At 38.8% G+C, this 23,101-nt stretch overlaps 1 protein-coding gene across 1 annotated transcript in view; it reads right to left on the bottom strand.

Annotated features, from left to right (window-relative positions):
- The window catches only part of LOC126162487 (piRNA biogenesis protein EXD1-like), a 191,418-nt gene that overhangs the window by 10,806 nt on the left and 157,511 nt on the right, over window positions 1–23,101 (bottom strand). Inside the window, exon 7 of the mRNA XM_049919030.1 lies at window positions 748–939. Coding sequence (XP_049774987.1) covers window positions 748–939 — 192 coding nt within the window. The remainder of the gene's footprint in view (window positions 1–747; window positions 940–23,101) is intronic.

Raw genomic sequence — 23,101 nt, 5'->3', positions numbered from 1 at the left:
TGCACCTAACTGCCCTATCCGCTCTCCACCTCATTCCAATATGCTCCCACAAGCAGCACTTTACCATCCCCGACTCCTACCCTGCTATCTCTCCCCTTCTCCACCCCATCCCCAGCCTACACCTTAACCCCCCATCGCCCGTTACTTCTTCCACCATGCGCTGCTGCTCACAGTCTGGCCTCAGCAGCCAAAGATTGTGATCATGGGTGTGCGTGTGTGTGTACGTGTGTGTGTTGCATTTGCATGAGTGCATTGTGTATGTGTATGTTGTCTTCTTCCAATGAAGGCCTTTTCAGCCGAAAGTTTACCTTCTAACAGTCTTTCTGTCTTTCTGTTACGCCTAGCAACTATCCTTTTCACAATACTGTCATGTCGTATTTTTATCACATATGGAATACTTGGTTAATTTCCTGCATCAGCAATGAAAAAATGACTGTATCACACGCTCTATGCTCTACTTCCATCATGATCCCAATAGTTTTACTACAGTTTTTTGAATTTAATGCCTCTGGAAACTAATTCAAATGTTTAACAAATTTGAAAAATCTTAAAATTGGTATTTATTAAAAGTCACTATTTTCTAAAAGTTGGTTCTAAGCACTATTAATGATAATACACCCCTTGAACTATAGTGAATGATTGGTCTTTCTCCTGGGCACATGCTGTTGAAGAAAAATATGGCAATGTCATAAAGAGGTACAGTCCATCACAAGCACAGACAAGTAAAGAGGGAAAAGAGCATCTTACCAGATAAGCAGCAATTTCACTTTTCTTCATCTTATGTCCAATGCTGAGATAAATATTACATCCATGTTTGAAAGTTTCATCACCTAGAACCTTGTGTTTATCATGAAGTAAAAGTAAGAACACTCCATTTTTCACAGCCTCCTGCTGAAGCGCAAGGTGGAGTGGTCGGTTCATCCAAGAAGAGAGATCCGTCTTGAACAAAAGCAATGACTTTTATTGTAATGAGGCAAAGCACAAACTGCATAGAAGCAGCACATATGGAAAAAAAATTAAACACACAGTCACTGAATTTAATGAAGCAGCTACCATAAGTGCCAATCAAAACAACAGTTGCAGCGACACATCATATAGAATTGACATTTTTGCTAACAGCCAAATGAGGGGAACAGCCAAGCAAAGTATATGCATACGTAATATTAATAAAACTGTAAAACCAGGCCCAAATTTCAAATGCACTTTTTGATAAATCTGAATTGCTGGTTGAGTAACTATTTCAGTTTCAAACAAGACACTACTTACAAATAAAGGAGACGACTCACTAAAAGGCAGAAGTGCTGCATCACAGGTAGGCAGACAAAAGAGCTTGGCTTGCTTTCGGAATGCACTTCCTTTTTCTAGCTGTACAAAACACACACACACACACACACATTATTGTGTGTGTGGGGGTGGGGGGGGGGGGGCAGTGAGTTACCTTACGTTTAGGCCAAGGAGGTTACAGAAGCAGAGAATGTGCTGTAAGGATAGCTCCCATCTCTGCAGATCAGAAAAGTTGGTGGTGGTGAGGAAGATCCACATGGCACAGGTCTCCCAATGCCCTGCAGATTCCAAACCCACCACCTCACTCCTCATACACATAACCAACTACATCCCAATCCATAAATGCTTCACCTTTGAAGGGAAGGTGTACAAACAAATTAATAGCACAAGCATGGGCACCCACATGGCAGCCTCCAACACCAACTTCTTCATGGGCCACCTAGAGGAAAGATTCCTAGCTTCCCAAAACCACAAATCCCTAGTCTGGTTCAGGTTTATTGATGATATCTTTATATAATCTGGACCCAAAGCCACGACACCTTATCCTCATTCCTCTACAACCTCAACACTTTCTCTCCTATTCACTTCACCTGGTCCTCCTCCAACCATCACGCCTCCTTCCTAGATGTCAATCTCCTCCTCTCAGATGGTTCCATCCATACCTCAATCCACATCAAACCCACCAATCACCAACAGTACCTGGACTTTGACAGCTGCCATATCTTCCACACTAAGAAATCCATCCCATATAATGTGGCCACCCCTGGTAGACGCATCTGCAGTGATGAGAACTCCCTTGACCAGTATACTGAATGTCCCACAAAGGCCTTCGCAGACAAGCAATACCCTCCAGACCTAATTCACAAACAGATTTTCCATGCCATATCCTCACACACACCTGATTCTCACATCCATCCCAAGAACCAACCACAAAGAAGCACCCTCCTTGTCACCCAATACAATTCCAGACTCGAATAACTGAAACACATTCTTTGCCAGGGCTTTGATTATCCATCATCATGCCCAGAAACTAGGGACATCCCACCCAAGATACTTCCAATCACCCCAAAGTAATGTTCTGACACCCACCCAATCTCCACAACATCTAGTCCATCCCTGTGCCACTCCAATCCCGTCACAGGCTTAGCCTACCCCATCAGAGACTGGGCCACCTGTGAAAGCAGGCATGTTATATACCAGCTCCACTACAACCACTGCACAGCATCCTGCATTGGTATGACAACGAACCAGCTATCATCTAGAATGCACGGTCACCGCCAAAGTATTCTCAAAAACAAGATGGACCACCAGTGAAACAACATGTAGCAGAGTGCAACATGCAAGATTTCATTGGCTGTTTCAAAACCCATGCCATCTGGATCCTCCCCACCACCACTAGCTTTTCTGAGCTGCGCAGATGGAAACTATCCTTACAGAACATCCTTAGCTCCTGTAACCTTCCTACCTACTCTGTGAAATCGCATGCCCAGCTGTCTGCCACCTGCCCCCTCCACTTGCACCCCTAGTTAGCCCACAGATGGCTCCCCACTCTCCCATGAATCACTTCCCCCTACCCTCTACCCCTCCCTGTCTCCTGCCTCACTCCATCCCTCCATCTACCCCACCCCACCTCACCTCACCTCACCTCATACCCCCTCCTCACCCCTGAACACTCACCGTGGCCCAGTAAAGAGCTGGTAGTTGACTGAGCACAATGTGGGGGGGGGGGGGGGGGGGGGCGGCAGGTGGGACATTGTGTGTGTGTGTGTGTGTGTATTTTTCCTACAACCAGAAAAAGGAAGTGCATTCTGAAAGATAGCCAAGCTCTGTAGCTTTCATTTGCGTGCCTATCCATGACTCAGTGCCTCTGCCTTTCGGTGAGTCATCTCCTTTATTTTTAAATAATTCTTAATGTTCAAGCAGAACTTTCTGTACATTATTGTAAGTTTAAGACACACAGTTGTTGCTAACTGTGGGTATGTTGACACTGAAATGGGAGACTCATAGAAATAATATTCCAGAGTCTTTTTTAAATATTTTAATATCGTTAAATTTGCATTGCTCAAATAAGTGTCCAACATGCAATGATGGATGTTTAGATAATATTATAATTGATTTACAGAGATGAATATGTGGCTAGACTAGCTGATGGAGGAATTTGCAGGCATAATCAACTGCTTTTAACACTTTATCATAACCAATCAATTTACTATAATGAATTCAGGGTGGCATGGGGAAAAGATCAGAATGCATTATTTTATTTAGGTGACAAGTTAAAGAACACAAATTGGCACTGTATATGAGTGGTAAACAGGAAAAGCTTGTGTTAAAAATGCTTTACTTTTTAAAATGTAGATATTTATGGTATTCTTCTTTCCAATAAATAAAGGTTAGCTCCTCGGGTAAACCTAAAAATAAAAAATAATTGACAAAAATAAGGGAAAACATGTTCACTGTAACTAATATAAAAAGTTAGGATAATCAAGGGACTGAGCAGTGCTTACCTTAGCAGTAAATTCTTACAAGCCAAAAACATAGCATGTGAGAGGTACACAGAAGATGTCCAAATAAATGTAATGCAACGTGCAAAATTATTAGGCAAGATAATCTTTCCCACGAGGTATATAAAACTCTCTTTGATCCAGGAGAACTGAATGACTACTTTGTCACATTAGTCGTAGAACTTGGAAACCGAATTAAGACCATAGACACATCTGCAAGGGATCTGCTTGGTTCCAGCTGTCTGAATGGTGTGTCTTTCATTGGGATATGATCACACCAAATGAGATCACTAAAACAGTTCCTAAATTCCAAAAGTATGGACTGCTATTGGATATCTAATTATATTATTAAATGACCATTTCACTTGGTAAATAGACCACTAAGTTCTATTTCTAATAAATGTTTAGAATATGAAGTTTTTCTGGAATCACTCAAATTTCAAAAGTTATTCACGTATTCAAAAAAGTGATGAAAAACTACCCCAAAGCTACTGACCAGCCATTTTTGTGACAATACTCTCAAAAATATTTGATTCACTCATGTAAATTCAATTAAGTAACTATTCTGTACAGCTTGACTTATTTGCAACAATCGATATGGGTTTCAGCCAGGTAAAAAATAGCACTGCAGCTATTCTGGAAATTGTTGATCAAACTTAAGAATCACTTGCATTATGAGATCTGAGCAAAACATTTGACTGTATTCCTTTTAAAATATTACTAACAAAATTGGAGTGTTACGGTGTACAAAAATCTACATACCAGTAGAATACTTATTCATCTTTAAAGATGTTTACATGCAATTTTTGTTAGCATATAAAATTTATATATATATATATATTACAAGTGTCTGCTTGTGTCTGTGTATGTGTGGATGGATATGTGTGTGTGTGCGAGTGTATACCTGTCCTTTTTTCCCCCTAAGGTAAGTCTTTCCGCTCCCGGGATTGGAATGACTCCTTACCCTCTCCCTTAAAACCCATATCCTTTTGTCTTTCCTTCTCCTTCCCTCTTTCCTGACGAGGCAACCGTTGGTTGCGAAAGCTTGGATTTTGTGTGTATGTTTGTGTTTGTTTGTGTGTCTGTCGACCTGCCAGCACTTTCATTTGGTAAGTCACATCATCTTTGTTTTTAAATATATATATATATATATATATATATATATATGAATATAATAGAGGGAAACATTCCACATGGGAAAAATATATTTAAAAAGAAAGATGATGAGACTTACCCAACAAAAGCGCTGGCAGGTCGATAGACACACAAATAAACACAAAATATATATATATATGCTAACAAAAATTGCATGTAAACATCTTTAAAGATGAATAAGTATTCTACTGGTATGTAGATTTTTGTACACCGTAACACTCCAATTTTGTTAGTAATATTTTAAAAGGAATACAGTCAAATGCTTTGCTCAGATCTCATAAAGCAAGTGATTCTTAAGTTTGATCAACAATTTCCAGAATAGCTGCAGTGCTATTTTTTACCTGGCTGAAACCCATATCGATTGTTGCAAATAAGTCAAGCTGTACAGAATAGTTACTTAATTGAATTTACATGAGTGAATCAAATATTTTTGAGAGTATTGTCACAAAAATGGCTGGTCAGTAGCTTTGGGGTAGTTTTTCATCACTTTTTTGAATACGTGAATAACTTTTGAAATTTGAGTGATTCCAGAAAAACTTCATATTCTAAACATTTATTAGAAATAGAACTTAGTGGTCTATTTACCAAGTGAAATGGTCATTTAATAATATAATTAGATATCCAATAGCAGTCCATACTTTTGGAATTTAGGAACTGTTTTAGTGATCTCATTTGGTGTGATCATATCCCAATGAAAGACACACCATTCAGACAGCTGGAACCAAGCAGATCCCTTGCAGATGTGTCTATGGTCTTAATTCGGTTTCCAAGTTCTACGACTAATGTGACAAAGTAGTCATTCAGTTCTCCTGGATCAAAGAGAGTTTTATATACCTCGTGGGAAAGATTATCTTGCCTAATAATTTTGCACGTTGCATTACATTTATTTGGACATCTTCTGTGTACCTCTCACATGCTATGTTTTTGGCTTGTAAGAAGATACAGAAGATCTCCCTTTAGGGAGATCTTCTGTATCCAGTTAATGTTGATTGGGCATGAGCAACTGTTTATTGTTACAATAGTTTGTTTATGGGCTGTAAGGAACAAGTGTTAATGACAGCAATTGTGAGTTGCTGATTTGTGATAGCGAACTGGTATCCATATTCTGTGGAGTATTGCTAGAGGTTCCGATAGCAAACTTCTGTGGAGTATTGCTAGAGGTTCTCATAGCACACTCTACAGTAATGGAGTTGTTGCTATTTTGTGGTTGTGCATGGGTGGAATTTTGGCCCTGTGTGAGGTAATGTCTCAAAAGCATCGTATTTAATCCTCGAACAGGTGTGCAGTTTTTCGTAACATGAGCGGGGGGACATGGTGTACTTTGTACACACGTAAAGAATAGTTATCTTTGTGTTACCAAGGTAAACATGTATGAGCAGAATCACTTCTTAATCTCAGCTGAAGTAAACAATGACAAAATAAACTTATACAATATTAGCTAATGCACTGTTTGATTAAACAATAATGAAATAAACTTCATTATATCACTTTGTTGCCATGGACAGGTGTTATCCCACATTAATAACCCACTCACAGCAGCGCAGTTGCATTACATGCCAGCCAACCACTTATTTGATTACTAATTATCTTGTAGACAACTGCCTCACTATGAGATTGTGCTGCTAGCTGATAGTTTGGGTCATTTTCTTGCAGAGATCATAAATCTTTTCTCACCCAGATTGCTTTCATTTTATATTTCTGCTCACTTAGAAGTATGACAACACAATTTATCACTGTATTAGCTGAAGCTATAATGAAGGAATAGCTATGGGTTCACAATTGGGAATCAAACAATACAACAGTGCAAAACAAATTTATTTGTGTATGGTGGACTTTATACATGGGCAAGACCCTGCATGAGGGTTAAGGTGACATACCCTAGCACAGGATAGCGGACACTTATTTTGTACTTCAGTAAAAATTCACCTGTGAGTTTGACAAGTTCTGCCTTAAAATAGTAAAAGAGAGACAATTCCATTTTAAGGAACCATTACTGAAGGCATTTGTACAGCAAAACTTTTACTTCTGATTTACCAGTATCTTGTGACCTTTGGGATTTATAGTGGCTCGCATATTGCCAACACCTACAGAGGAAGACTTTGTTTAAATTGTTTAACTGTATAGACCATAGCGATGGTGGCACATTTGTTTTTTTCTTTTTTATTACACACACACACACACACACACACACACACACACACACACACACACACACAGAGAGAGAGAGAGAGAGAGAGAGAGAGAGAGAGAGACTTCATTAGTCCGGACTAAGAGAATTTTTTCGCACTCACGCACTTGCAACATATTAAAATAAAAGAAAAACAATAAAGTTTTGCTTTCTGACATACAATTAAAATAAATTGACTTTTATCAACTCCACTACTCAAGATATATCAAAAATAACAGTTTGAAAGATTATTTTAAAACAAAAGCGAAGATTCTAACATGCTCTAGATAACTGTGATTGCATTAAATATAAAGCAAAGAGTTCTCCATTCCAGTATGGCCATCTAGTTTAAAAAAGAAAGAAAAATACATATAAGAAAGTTACTTTAAATTTGAAGATATATTCTGATAAGGTTATAAATATTACCTAACTGCATTTTGCAAGGGATACAAAGTAAAAAGAAATCAGATTTTTTTCATTAAAAATGGCCAGTGTGGGAAGTAAAATACAGGGTGTTTTTAAAAGAATGACCTGATTTTGGACAGCAATAATTACTAAACATGGGATGTGCCAGCAAGGAAATGTGTGTTGTTTGAATTAGCGTGGCGCAGGTTTCAGAAAATCACCGTTAGATGTCAATCAATCCATCCTCTCAGTTTGCAGTCAGTCAGTAGTAAGATGGCATCTCATTAACGGAAAGTGTTTTGTGTACTGCACTTTGCAAAGAGTGAGTCAGTGATTTTGGCCTTGCATGCTTTTTGTAGGCATTTTGGCACTGATCTGCCTGTACCCAAAAATGTTCATCACTGGTTACCGCCAATTTGAAGAGACAGGATGCTTGTGCAGGTTGACACTGCACTTCTGATGACATAGTGGAAAAAATTCACCCAACGGTTGAGTGGAGTCCATGAAAAGCAACTCGCTGCGCATGCAGAGAACTGGTGATCACTCATACAACTGTCTGGCAAGTGTTAAGGCATCTTTTGGTCTATAAACCATACAGACTACAAGTAGCGCAAGCTCTTTGGGTTGGTGATAAAAAGGAAATGGGTTGTCTTCAGCAATGCTCTGCTAGAGAACATGGAAGATGATACATTTTTACACGATTAATTTTCAGTGATGAAGCAACATTTCATGTTAGCGGTAACGTAAACCAACATAAAATGTATATATGGGGACTGCAAAAAATTTATAGACCCTTCCTCTTTGAAGAAAAACAGTAACTGGAATGAACTATCTTCAAATGCTGTAGAACTGGCTTATTCCATAACTTCAGGAGGACTCTGACTACTTCGTTTTCCAACAGGATGGAGCTCCTTCACACTGGCACAACAATGTACATCAGTTTCTCAATGACACTCTGCCTCATCAGTGGATACAGCATATGGGACCCGAGACACTGCCCTGCATTCTTGGCCTCTTAAGATCACCACACATGACCCCCTGCAGTTCTGTTCATCTCCTTTTTACCTTGTGACATATTAGAAGTGAAGAACAGAGTAACAGGCACTGTAGCATCTGTAAAAGCAGATACACTGTGTAAAGTTTATGAGGAATTTAGCCACTGTCCAGAATAGCATAGCTAAATTTTTGAGATTTTGTGAGTATTTTGTACTTTATTCCATATTTGTATTATGTTTTTATCAATAAATATAGAGTTTAGAAATCAAGTCATTCTTTTTGAAACACCCCATATATCACTAACTTGGCTTGTAGCTCTCTGTGAGGCATTAATAATTTTTACCAAACAAAAGAAAGTAATTTATGCTTGACAGAAATATTATTGATAATAGTTAACATAAGTAGTTTTCATTACTGCTAATGATTTAATATCATTGAGGGAAAGATGTTAATGTTAATACTTACTATTTTTTCCTAATTTTGAACGGGTGTAGTCAGAATAGATTTTTCAATAATAAACCATTAAAAGTCTGATGGAGGGTTCATGATTTTCCATGACTTTATCAGTAATAATACTGATTAAAATTAGAGGACTGATCAGAAACCCTCACACTGTAATATAATATAAATGAACAGGCATGGTGAATTTCACATTACTGGGAAGTGAGATAATATCATCCTTCTGAGAATTTTATTTGATCTAAAATCAATGTTACTTTAGATTACTTTCTGTTGTTGTTCTGTTTATCTGCCTGAGATATTCCTTTGGGCTTTGTGTGGTGCTGAGTACAGTTGAACTGCACCTGATATCATCACAAGTACTGCTTCAAGGACTATCAATGACCCGAACATCCGACAGACAATAATGTCAACTACATTATGTTTTGCTAATGATGTTCATTTGATCACGTAAGTGTTAGACTCAGTGCAAGTCATAACAGAAGATTAAATTCTGCATCTGTATTCAAGTGGTTTGACTATTCCCCTAGTAGATTTGCTAACTTATGAATGCCTAAGTAGTATTTGTCAGGAGTCCTTCAACTTTTACTGAATGCAGAGGTGTTTTACAGCCAAGGACTCTCACACTTAGCAACCACTTAGTGAAGAATACTGTTACAAGTAATGAGGTCCAAACTGGTGTTGGGATTAGGATCACATTAACAATAAGAGCCACAAGATACAACACAAAGTTCCAAGAATAAATATGGAAGAATCAATAAGAAGACAAAGTTCACACCATGTAATTGCAAGCAGTGAAGCAGAAATACAGTACCAAAAGTGTGTTTAAAACTAAAAATTTTGTCACCATTATTAGAACATTACGACAGTGACATTAAAAAAAATTGTAATTGCTGATAAGTTATGACTGATTAAGAAGATTCTTTAGAAGATTACATCTGACCAGAGGGGGGGGGGGGGGTTGTGCACTGGGTGGGGGGAGAAAGAAGCTCAGCAATGCATTGAACAAGAGTTTGCTAAGCAATGAGAGATACATACAAACAAACAGAAGTTGATATGTGGTTCACAACACAAACTTACCAGATAAGCAATACTTCAACACTAGTTGGTATTCTGTGTGCCACAAAAATAAATTTAAACTCATTTACCAATAAGGATTAGGAAAATATTGTGCTACGCTCATAACGGTGTGCACAAACTTATCATCCATGAACAAATCAGGGAGACAACAAGTTCGCCTACTGCATCCAGTGTTAAGAACATAGCAACGTAGATCGACCATTTCCAGGTGTGGAGTACAGTGCATCACTATGGACAGCTGCACTGGAAAAACTACACAATGGCAGCCAACAGTCTGAGGATGCAAGATGACTCTAAATGTAAGGACTTATTAGGAACTAAAGACATTTTACAAATAAGAATATAGGTGGACTTTTAGTAATCATTAATAAAATGGAATCTAAACTGCAGATACCCGAAATAAAATGGAAACTATGAAATAAAGAAATTTACAGTAAACTTAAGGACCCCATATCATCAGTTACCCTCAAATAAGATTGATCAACAACTACTGGCAATGACAATTACATAAACAATGCAAAAGAGGTATCACACAATAATACTAATTCAAATCCAAAGGATGGAAAATGGGAAATATGGAGAGATGCTGAAAATTCATTAACAAAAAGTGTGATCGTAAATAACAGCTGCAATGATTTCACTGCTGTATTAAGTAAAGGACTGAATAATAAATTTCCAAAATTTACACCATTATGAGATATAATCATGTTTTATAACTGAAATCTTTTAGAGGTCTATTGCCTAAAAGAATGTTCAGATTACAAGAAAATAAGTTTTGTGATAAGCCAAATGACTGGAGATGCAGTGCAATGGGGAATATTACAATTAGAAGATTTTAAATCTTATAAAAATTTGGAAACCACTTTGAAATAAAAGAAATATTGGATCAATGATGCACAGAAGAAGTTCCATGTACAACTTTCATGTTCCAAATCTTAAAATAGTAAGGGTAAGAGACAACTGATTAGGAAGAGATTGAGGTACAGTTAATAATTTATTAAAATGTTTGGAACAAACAGACACCAGTGAGAGACAATCTGAAAGGCAACAACCAAATAGTGACAGTAATAACAGTTGTTCTAGCGTAGCAAGACAGCCACGCCACTCGGAGGTAGCCGAAAGGCACGCTAACTAATGCAGACGGGCGTGAAGTCTGAAACAGGAAGCTCCATGAAAGCTAATAAGAAAAGAACGTAATGTCGGTTTACTTATCTTTAATCCATCCTTTTGGTATACATCGTTTATGGTGAATACAAGTAAGACTCTCTCCAGATATGGTTAACTGCGCCTTGCTAGGTCGTAGCTACGGACTTAGCTGAAGGCTATTCTAACTATCTCTCGGCAAATGAGAGGAAGGCTTCGTACGTCTAGTCACTAGCAATGTCGTCCATACAACTGGGCCGAGTGCTAGTCCGTCTTTCTAGACCTGCCATGTGGTGGCGCTAGGTCTGCAAGTACTGACAGTGGCGACACGCGGGTCCAACATGTACTAATGGACCGCGGCCGATTTAAGCTACCACCTAGCAAGTGTGGTGTCTGGCGGTGACACCACAACAGTAACCAACAAGTCACAATGCATCTCCTTTACAACAGATGACACCAGTCAAGAGAATAATAGAATGGAACATAGATGGGGGAAAGGGAATAATTAAATAACTTCAAAATAGAACAATTCGCACCAATATTTCTAATTTAATTAGATACAATAATTTAATAAATTTATAATAGGTACCATTACAGGGAAACACACAACCTATCAAAGAATATATCCAACCAAAACTGAAGGGTGTTACAGGACTCACATCAACAGGGATAATCCTACATTCAGGTAGCGATATTTCCGTAACAGATCACAATTTTCTAGAACAAACCAACATATTACACATGTTTCTTAGATTTGTGATAACCAGAATCAAGATCACAGGGATAAGTCTCAAGTAAACCAGTACATGAAGAAATATTAATTACATTTTCATGAAATGGATATTCATTTCAATACCCAAAGTTCATCATTGAAGGTTGAAATGTACCTATAATGCTAGGAATAGACTGGTTTACAGAACGGAAGTTTACATTGGGTTTTCAAAATGCTACAGTGAAATTTCCATATACAGCAAATTAACAAAGAGTTACTTTACATGATGTAGTTAATAACATTAGTAAATCAAATAACCTTTACACAAAAGAAAAGCAGGATATTGTATATTATTAGATTATCACAGAGATTTTTTTTCAATGAAACCAGGAATAATTAATTACTTTGTTTTAATTCTAAAGATTAAGCCACTTGATCCATTCTGTAGGAGATCATACACTACACCAGTGTCTACGAAGATGTTAGTACAAGAAGAAAGTGACAGAATGATTAAGTGATATACCATTGAACCCTCTGATAGTTGTTATAACAACAGAATGCAGAGCTAGTACTACAGCTGAGAACTGTTAATAAAATAATTGAACTTTAAAGACATAGACCAGCTATAATAGAAATGTTAATGAAATTTGCACAGCAAAATACATTACGACAATGGATCTTATACAGGGGTACTGGTAAATAGTTCTACATAAGAACTGTTGAAAGTACACAGCTTTTCTATTCTAGGACAGGTCACATCAATTTCAGGTAATACCTTTCGACTAAACGTTGCAGTATTAGTGTTTATGCAAGCATCAGACAGAACCATACACAATGAGCTGAGTTAGAGTTTTAATTTACGTTGATGAGTAGATGTATCTACATCATGCAGTGAACATGTTCAAACTTTGGGTGGGTTTTTTAATAGATTAATTTCACAGGGCATTACAGTTGAGCCATCGAAGTCACAATTTGGCAGAAATGATGTAAAATTTTTGGGACACTTTGAGAATATAACAGGAATTAGACTTGATCTACATACATTTGATGCTATTAAACTTTGTTTTGAGCCAACAAATAAAAGGTAATTAAATTTCTACCTAGAAATGGTAAGTTTCTATAGAAAATTCGTTCCAGAAGCAGTGCTAAAAGCACCAAATGCAGTGAAACTATTAAAACTAGAAGCACCATGGAACTAGAATACACTTTGTATGTAGAGATTCATCAAAACAAAGGAACATTTAGTTCTGATACCACTAATATTTCATTAAGATTGCAACCTACCATTTCACGTAGCAAAGGATGTTGGAAACTATGGTCTAGGATGTCAAATATTTCCGCAATGACCTATGCAGGATACTGTACAACACTTTCTTATGGAGCTTGCAAGCAGAATACAAATGCACTATGAGCACATTACAGTATAACAGAAAAGGAGACATTATGCATAGTGTCACTAAACCTGCTCCCAGCTGTAAACAACCATGCATGCCTATTAGACCGGGGGTGGGGGGTTGACAGCTGATCAGTTCCAGTCATTCCATCACGAAGGAGGTACATGGCTTGTGGTGTCTGTAGTTTAACCATGTCTAGACGGTCAATACCGCGGTTCGATCATGTCCACATTGTTACTTTATGCCAGGAAGGGCTCTCAACAAGGGAAGTGTCCAGACATCTCAGAGTGAACGAAAGCGATGTTGTTCAGACATGGAGCAGATACAGAGAGACAGGAAATGTCGATGACATGCTTCGCTCAAGCTGCTCAAGGGCTACTACTGAAGTGGATGACCACTAACTATGGATTATGGCTCGGAGGAACCCTGACAGCAACACTACAATGTTGAATAATGCTTTTCATGCAGCTACAGGATGTCGTATTATGATTCAAACTGTGCACAACAGGCTGCATGATGCCCAACTTCATGCCCGACGTCCATGGCGAGGTTCATCTTTGCAACCATGACACCATGCAGCGCGGTACAGATGGGGCCCAACAACATGCCAAATGGACCACTCAGGATTGCCATCACGTTCTCTTCACTGATGAGAGTTGCATATGCCTCAAACCAGACAATTCTCAGAAATATGTTTGGAGACAACCCGATCAGGCTGAACGCCTTACACACACTGTCCATGAGTGCAGCAAGGTGGAGGTTCCCTGCTGTTTTGGGGTGGCATTATGTAGGGCTGACATACACTGCGAGTGCATGGAAGGCACCATAACAGCTGTCCAATATGTGAATGTCATCCTCCAACCGATAGCGCAGCCATATCGGCAACATGTTGGTGAGGCATTCGTCTTCATGAATGACAATTCACGCCCCCATTGTACACATCTTGTGAATGACTTCCTTCAGAATAACAACATCGCTCGACTACAGTGGCCACCATGTTCTCCAGACATGAACTCTATCAAACATGCCTGGGATAAATTGAAAAGGGCTGTTTATGGACAACGTGACCCACCAACCACTCTGAGGGATCGACACTAGATCGCCAATGAGGAGTGGGCAATCTGGACCAACAGCGCCTTGATGAACTTGTGGATAGTATGCCACGACAAATACAGACATGCCTCAATGCAAGAGGATGTGCTGCTGGGTATTAGAGGTACCAGTGTGTACAGCAATTTGGACCACCACCTCTGAAAGTCTTACTGTATGGTGTTACAATATGCAATGTGTGGTTTTCATGAGCAATAAAAATGGCGGAAATAATGTTTATGTTGATCTCTACTCCAATTTTCTGCTACAGGTTCTGGAACTCTCAGAACCAAGGTAATGCAAACTGTTTTTGATGTGTGGGCATTGAAACAGTGACACACACTGATCACAGCACATTAACATTCTTATTAAAAACAGACTTTTACACAGTAGACTCACAAGATGGGCTGTCTATTTGCAAGAATTAAGGTTGTCAATTAGATACATAAATGGAAAATACAACATGGTACCTAACACACAAGTAAGGTTACCCGTAGGTTGTAGAGCTTCGACAATTTCTGCATAAATTCTACAACCACTTGGTTTTCCCCCATCTTGAACACACAGTATTTAAACAGAAGTATGAGAGAGACGAATCCGACCTACTGCGCATTGCATGTTTGTGTGTGCATGTCTAAAAACAGTCACGACCAAATTGTGGACACGGCGGCCTACAAGTACCTGCTGTATGATCCATAGTGTTTCAGTGTATGTGTAGAGAAGAACAAGGAGTGTTTATGTATTATTCTGTGCTTTTAGTGACTGTGATGATTGTTAAGGACAAATGAAGAAATGAGGTTAGACTTCCAAGTAATTCATGTGTTGAACTTGCTAGAAGCAAGACATGTTCACATAAATTACGAGTGGTTCTTAAACCAACTCGCTTATGAATGTTAATTTAATGCATTTCTAAAGCTCGAAATACAAGTGAAATACTACAAGACTGAAATATTTACATGTGAAATGCAAGAATGTTATTCTGCATAATCCAATACATCATTAATTGCTGAAAACATAAATTTTGTATATTTACTCCACACATTCTATTGTCAAAAAGCGTTAGAGTGTGGCGACCAGTGAAAAGGACTCGGAAAATGGGAATTTTGAGAAGAAGTTGAAGAAGAAGATATGATGTGTTGCCACAGCAACCAGATATAACACGGCAAGAGAACTGTTTCGTGTAATTGGATTAAATCCAGAAATCAAATGGAAAAATTCTGGATGCCAGAAAAGGGAACACATAAGGAAGTAAAAACATGAAAAGAATGGAAAGAAGACGTCTGCGTATTAGACTACGAAGAGATACGAGCGAGAATAATTTTAACTAAGAAGATCCAGTGGGGGAGTATACAGCTCTCACACACATTGTGGCAACACTGATGCGGAACCAACTTCCGAACCTCTGGCACCAGTTGTGGTTCACTGGTGCTGACCTGCCTCCACTGCTGCCTATCGACTCCAGCGTAAACACCAACGCCTGACACACTGGCTTGCTGTTCACAGAGCTGACTTGCCGTCACATCCGCTTACCTACGTTGTGAGAATTCTACACTGCGTGAGTGCAAAATAGAACTTTAGTACCTTAGCAAGAAGTGATACAAACAGTAGAGTGACTTTTATTGGTATAGTTATTATACTTAAGAGTTAATACACTAAACGATAACTAGATCTAAAATTAATAGGAATATGGATAATACACAGAGACTTTGGGAAACTTGGATAATACACAGAGACTTTGGGAAACTTCAGAACTAGCCATGGCTATTAGTAAGGAAGTGCCAGACTGGTCTGAATTAGTAAATTAAATCAAAGCCCAAAGTGCAGAGTCAGCGGCTTATAGAAAGGAACTAAGTGTGACTTTAAATGCCAAACTAGAAGGCCAGAGTTTACAGTTAAATGAAACTTAAAAAGCTCAAAATGCTAAATTAGATGCCCAGAGTGCAGCTTCAACTGCCCAAAATGCTACTTTAAGTAAAGAACTAGGCTCTGTAAATTCTGAATTAAATTTGTTAAATGCCAAAGTAGGATCGCAAAGCAAAGAATTTGTTAGTCTATGCAAAAGCATGGGGGCATTAAAGACTGAATTTGATGATTTAAAGAATAAACTAGAGAATTTGAAATTACAATTAAAGAATGAAGTAACTAACTCTTCAGACCTCCATGTAAATCAACTGTTCACTGACTTTAGTCAGAAACAGAATGATCAAATTCAGGATTTGATAAAAAAAGTTAGAATTTGATATTGAAGATAAATATAATAATGTGGAATCTGAACTTAGTGGAAGGTTAGGATCATTTGAAAATGTGTGTAATGTTAAGTTTGATACTGTAAAACAGAGACTGCATACTTTAAAAGGGAGTGTCAATAATAATAGTGAATTAATACCAATAATCCAATCGCAAATTACAGGCGTTAATACATGAGTAGAAAATGTAGAAAGAAGTTTCCAAGAGAGAATAGCTAACTCTGATACAGTAAATATAAGTAATCTGGAGAAACAATTTGAAGGAATTATTGATCGAAAAGTCACAGAGAGACCATCCAGGAACGTGTCGCCTATTGTTTCTTCCGAACTTTCATATACCCGAAAGGTTATAGATGACTTGTGGAAAGAATTTAAACTTATCCAGGATAAAGTAGACAAGAGGTGGTTTCTCCTAATGTGGTATTGACTAGTGAAATGATGACGAATCTACAATTGGGGGGGGGGGGGGGGGGGGGGGGCAATTCAGGGTTAGCGAGTCAATTCCCTAAGTTTAAGCCAGACAGGGATGAACACCCTACACGTCTTTTGAAAAGATTCAACCAGGCCTTGCCAAAGAACTGGTAACATTCTAAAAAAATTGAATTTGTTGTGGGGTACCTTTTAGGGGAAGCCTCAGAGTGGGGTACTGTAAATATTGAGAACTTTTCTTCTTGGGGAGACTTCCAGAAGAAATTTAAGGAAAAATACTCGCCCGCTAGTGCACAGGAAAAACTGATATCAGATTTGTGGGACCCAAGCCAATGGAAGAAGAGGGGTTAGTAAGAATTTTAATAATATGATTACCCATTTACGTGAGGAAAGATATATTATGTAGTGGGTAGAAAACAGTAGAAGAATTGATGTCCTTTGTGGACGCACTTGATGACTTAAATAAAGACTGCAATGAGAGCATACTTCTTCTTTCTTCTTTATTGTCGCCTTGTCCCATGCCACATAGGGTCGGCGTTGCTCTTCTGGATCCTTCTCCTTCATAGTACTCTATCCATTGCCTCTTCCTTCTTCCATCCTTTCTCCCTTAGGTCCCTGTATATCTTATCCTTCCACCTCATCTTCGGTCTTCCCCTCCTTCAATCTTTATATCTTCAACTCTGTTTCCGATATACTCTTCCCCTTTTCTCTGTAAGTGTCCGTACCATCTAGTCTGCTCTCTTGTATCTTTTTCCCCATGGGTCCCACTTTCACAGCTCCTCTAACAAATTCATTTCTAATCCTGTCCTTCCTTGTTACCACACATCCACCTCAGCATCCTCATTTCCGCCACTTCCATCTTCCTTTCCGGGGCTACTGTGATTGGCCATGTCTCTGCCCCGTATATCATAGAAGGCCTTACCACCAACACCAAAGTGAAAATCAGAATTACTAAAGGAATAGTAATAATAATTTTAAAAGACATGAGGCCAACTTAGCTAGAGTACACCAGTGAAACAGAAATAATGGCAACGATAATTATCGGAAGAAGCATCCACCTTCGAATTTAGGTCCAGTAACTTTGCAGGAATTTGTGCTAAGTAATAATAGAGCACAAAGTGGTAACGTAGTACCCTGATTTGGTAACCAACCAGTGATTACTAATAATGAAGAAAACACAGTGTGATCTGGATCCAGAACCGGAGCCCAGGTCGAAGAGATACACAAGGAGGCCTGGTTCATAATAAGTATATTAATTTCATGCACAAAATACTTACAAAAGAATGGTTGTTACTGGAGGAACCAAGTTTGACTACCAATAATCCACAACCGATAGTAGCAGGAACCATGGAGACTCCTGAAGTTAACATATTTATAGACTCAGGGAGGGAGGTGTCACGCATTTCTAGCAAGTTCTATAAAACGTTACAGATTAAACATTACCACTGTACCAGTAACTGGAGTGTACATAGTCGGTATAACTGGGATGAAAAGTACAGTTGTGAAACACGAAACCCAAGTGAACTGCTACATTGGAAATATCCCATTTCGACAAACACTTTTAATAGTAGAAAATATCAATAGGGATGTATTATTTGGCTTAGGTTGGTTATTACAATTTAACGTCGTATTGAATTTTGAGGAAAATAGTCTTTGTTTTGGTAGAGATGACAATAGATTTTGGATACCATTTGTGACCTATAATTACATTGCAAAACAAATAACTGAGTGTCAATGTTTACGATTAACTGCTACAGTGCAATTGTCACCAGAGATTGATAATGTAGAGCATGTATCACATCGATCTGACATACAAAACAAGTAAATGAGTCTCTAAAATTAACCAGTGAACAGAAACAAGATTTATATAAAATTCTAATGGAATATGAAGTAGTATTTTCCAATCTTCCAGGTAATATCAGCTATTACATGTGTAAGTTTAAAATCGAAGACGACGCTCCATTTTTCTGTAAGCCATATCCAATACAGGTAATTTGAAAGAAGCAGTTACGGAGGAAATTGACAAAAGATTGGGTACAATAGAACATAGTTCTAGCATCATGAATAACCCTTTAGTAGTGGGAAAAAAGGTTACAGGAGGTGAGCGATTACTGCTAGACGCACATACATTGAATAAGCATATGGAGACAGAACGAGACAGACAAATTAACACTGATGAATTATTATCCAAATTTGAAAAAAGCATGATGGACCTGACGGTGGGATATTGGCAAATTAGGCTACATCCTGAATCAAAGAAGAACCGTATTTACTCGAATCTAAGCCACACTTGAATCTAAGCTGCACCTGAAAAATGTGACTCGAAGTCAAGGAAAAAAAAATTTCCCGAATCTAAGCCGCACCTGAAATTTGAGACTCGAAATTCAAGGGGAGAGAAAAGTTTTAGGCCGCGCCTCCAAATCGAAACAAAGTTGGTCCTTTTTAATATGAGACACAATTTAGGTCGAATGAATGACGATACAGCTACAGTAGTTTGATTCTAGTCGTAAGCTTAGCACTTGAGCTTTACCAGGTAGCCATTGTTATACGTCAGGTGCTCCGTCCGTATTTATACGGGTTATTGTTGTTGTTGTGGTCTTCAGTCCTGAGACTGGTTTGATGCAGCTCTCCATGCTACTCTATCCTGTGCAAGCTTCTTCATCTCCCAGTACCTACTGCAACCTACATCTTTCTGAATCTGCTTAGTGTATTCATCTCCTGGTCTCCCCTTACGATTTTTACCCTCCACGCTGCCCTCCAATACTAAATTGGTGATCCCTTGATGCCTCAGAACATGTCCTACCAACCAATCTCTTCTTCTGGTCAAGTTGTGCCACAAACTTCTCTTCTCCCCAATCCTATTCAATACTTCCTCATTAGTTATGTGATCTACCCATCTAATCTTCAGCATTCTTCTGCAGCACCACATTTCGAAAGCTTCTATTCTCTTCTTGTCCAAACTATTTACCGTCCATGTTTCACTTCCATACATGGCTACACTCCATACAAATACTTTCAGAAATGACTTTCTGACACTTAAATCTATACTCGATGTTAACAAATTTCTCTTCATCAGAAACGCTTTCCTTGCCATTGCCAGTCTACATTTTATATCCTCTCTACTTCGACCGTCATCAGTTATTTTGCTCCCCAAATAGCAAAACTCCTTTACTACTTTAAGTGTCTCATTTCCTAATCTAATACCCTCAACATCACCTGACTTAATTCGACTACATTCCATTATCCTCGTTTTGCTTTTGTTGATGTTCATCTTATATCCTCCCTTCAAGACACTATCCATTCCGTTCAACTGCTCTTCCAAGTCCTTTGCTGTCTCTGACAGAATTACAATGTCATCGGCGAACCTCAACGTTTTTATTTCTTCTCTATGGATTTTAATACCTACGCTGAATTTTTCTTTTGTTTCCTTTACTGCTTGCTCAATATACAGATTGAATAGCATCGGGGAGAGGCTACAACCCTGTCTTACTCCCTTCCCAACCACTGCTTCTCTTTCATGCCCCTCGACTCTTATAACTGCCATCTGGTTCCTATACAAATTGTAAATAGCCTTTCGCTCCCTGTATTTTACCCCTGCCACCTTTAGAATTTGAAAGAGAGTATTCCAGTCAACATTGTCAAAAGCTTTCTCTAAGTCTACAAATGCTAGGAACGTAGGTTTACCTTTCCTTAATCTATCTTCTAAGATAAGTCGTAAGGTCAGTATTGCCTCACGTGTTCCAGTATTTCTACGGAATCCAAACTGATCTTCCCCGAGGTCGGCTTCTACTAGTTTTTCCATTCCTCTGTAAAGAATTTGTGTTAGTATTTTGCAGCTGTGGCTTATTAAACTGATTGTTCGGTAATTTTCACATCTGTCCACACCTGCTTTCTTTGGGATTGGAATTATTATATTCTTCTTGAAGTCTGAGGGTATTTCGCCTGTTTCATACATCTTGCTCACCAGCTGGTAGAGTTTTGTCAGGACTGGCTCTCCCAAGGCCGTCAGTAGTTCCAATGGAATGTTGTCTACTCCGGGGGCCTTGTTTCGACTCAGGTCTTTCAGTGCTCTGTCAAACTCTTCACGCAGTATCGTATCTCCCATTTCATCTTCGTCTACATCCTCTTCCATTTCCATAATATTGTCCTCAAGTGCATCGCCCTTGTATAGACCCTCTATATACTCCTTCCACATTTCTGCTTTCCCTTCTTTGCTTAGAACTAGGTTTCCATCTGAGCTCTTGATGTTCATACAATTGGTTCTCTTATCTCCATAGGTCTCTTTAATTTTCCTGTAGGCAGTATCTATCTTACCCCGAGTGAGATAAGCCTCCACATCCTTACATTTGTCCCTTAGCCATGCCTGCTTAGCCATTTTGCACTTCCTGTCGATCTCATTTTTGAGACGTTTGTATTCCTTTTTGCCTGCTTCATTTACTGCATTTTTATATTTTCTCCTTTCATCAATTAAATTCAATATTTCTTCTGTTACCCAAGGATTTCTACTAGCCCTCTTCTTTTTACCTACTTGATCCTCTGCTGCCTTCACTACTTCATCCCTCAAAGCTACCCGTTCTTCTTCTACTGTATTTCTTTCCCCCATTCCTGTCAATTGTTCCCTTATGCTCTCCCTGAAACTCTCTACGACCTCTGGTTCTTTCAGTTTATCCAGGTCCCATCTCCTTAAATTCCCACCTTTTTGCAGTTTCTTCAGTTTTAATCTACAGGTCATAACCAATAAATTGTGGTCAGAGTCCACATCTGCCCCTGGAAATGTCTTACAGTTTAAAACCTGGTTCCTAAATCTCTGTCTTACCATTATATAATCTATCTGATACCTTTTAGTATCTCCAAGGTTCTTCCATGTATACAACCTTCTATCATGATTCTTAAACCAAGTGTTAGCTATGATTAAGTTGTGCTCGGTGCAAAATTCTACCAGCCGGCTTCCTCTTTCATTTCTTACCCCCAATCCATAATCACCTACTACGTTTCCTTCTCTCCCTTTTCCTACACTCGAATTCCAGTCACCCATGACTATTAAATATTCATCTCCCTTCACTATCTGAATAATTTCTTTTATTTCATCGTACATTTCTTCAATTTCTTCGTCATCTGCAGAGCTAGTTGACATATAAACTTGTACTACTGTAGTAGGTGTGGGCTTCGTATCTATCTTGGCCACAATAATGCGTTCACTATGCTGTTTGTAGTAGCTTACCCGCATTCCTATTTTCCTATTCATTATTAAACCTACTCCTGCATTACCCCTATTTGACTTTGTGTTTATAACCCTGTAGTCACCTGACCAGAAGTCTTGTTCCTCCTGCCACCGAACTTCACTAATTCCCACTATATCTAACTTTAACCTATCCATTTCCCTTTTTAAATTTTCTAACCTACCTGCCCGATTAAGGGATCTGACATTCCACGCTCCGATCCGTAGAACGCCAGTTTTCTTTCTCCTGATAACTACATCCTCTTGAGTAGTCCCCGCCCGGAGATCCGAATGGGGGACTATTTTACCTCCGGAATATTTTACCCAAGAGGACGCCATCATCATTTAATCATACAGTAAAGCTGCATGCCCTCGGGAAAAATTACGGCCGTAGTTTCCCCTTGCTTTCAGCCGTTCGCAGTAACAGCACAGCGAGGCCGTTTTGGTTATTGTTACAAGGCCAGATCAGTCAGTCATCCAGACTGTTGCCCTTGCAACTACTGAAAAGGCTGCTGCCCCTCTTCAGGATCCACACGTTTGTCTGGCCTCTCAACAGATACCCCTCCGTTGTGGTTATACCTACGGTACGGCTATCTGTATCGCTGAGGCACATAAGCCTCCCCACCAACGGCAAGGTCCATGGTTCATGGGGGGGATTTATACGGGTACCCTTCCTTTTTCACGTGCTTTGTCTGCTTTGAATCGATTGCTTATTTATCTTTGATCTCATAAGTGCCGTTTTCTTTGTTATAGGTGTTTACGTCACTGTAAGCTGAAAATGCGTTAGTGTACTGTGTCGTGCATTGTTTGTCGCATTCTGATA

This window comes from Schistocerca cancellata, chromosome 2 (genome assembly GCF_023864275.1).
Source record: "Schistocerca cancellata isolate TAMUIC-IGC-003103 chromosome 2, iqSchCanc2.1, whole genome shotgun sequence".
Classification (NCBI taxonomy): Eukaryota; Metazoa; Arthropoda; class Insecta; order Orthoptera; family Acrididae; genus Schistocerca; species Schistocerca cancellata.
The sequence above is the reverse complement of the archived record's forward strand: the minus strand, read 5'-3'. Positions and strand labels throughout refer to the sequence as shown.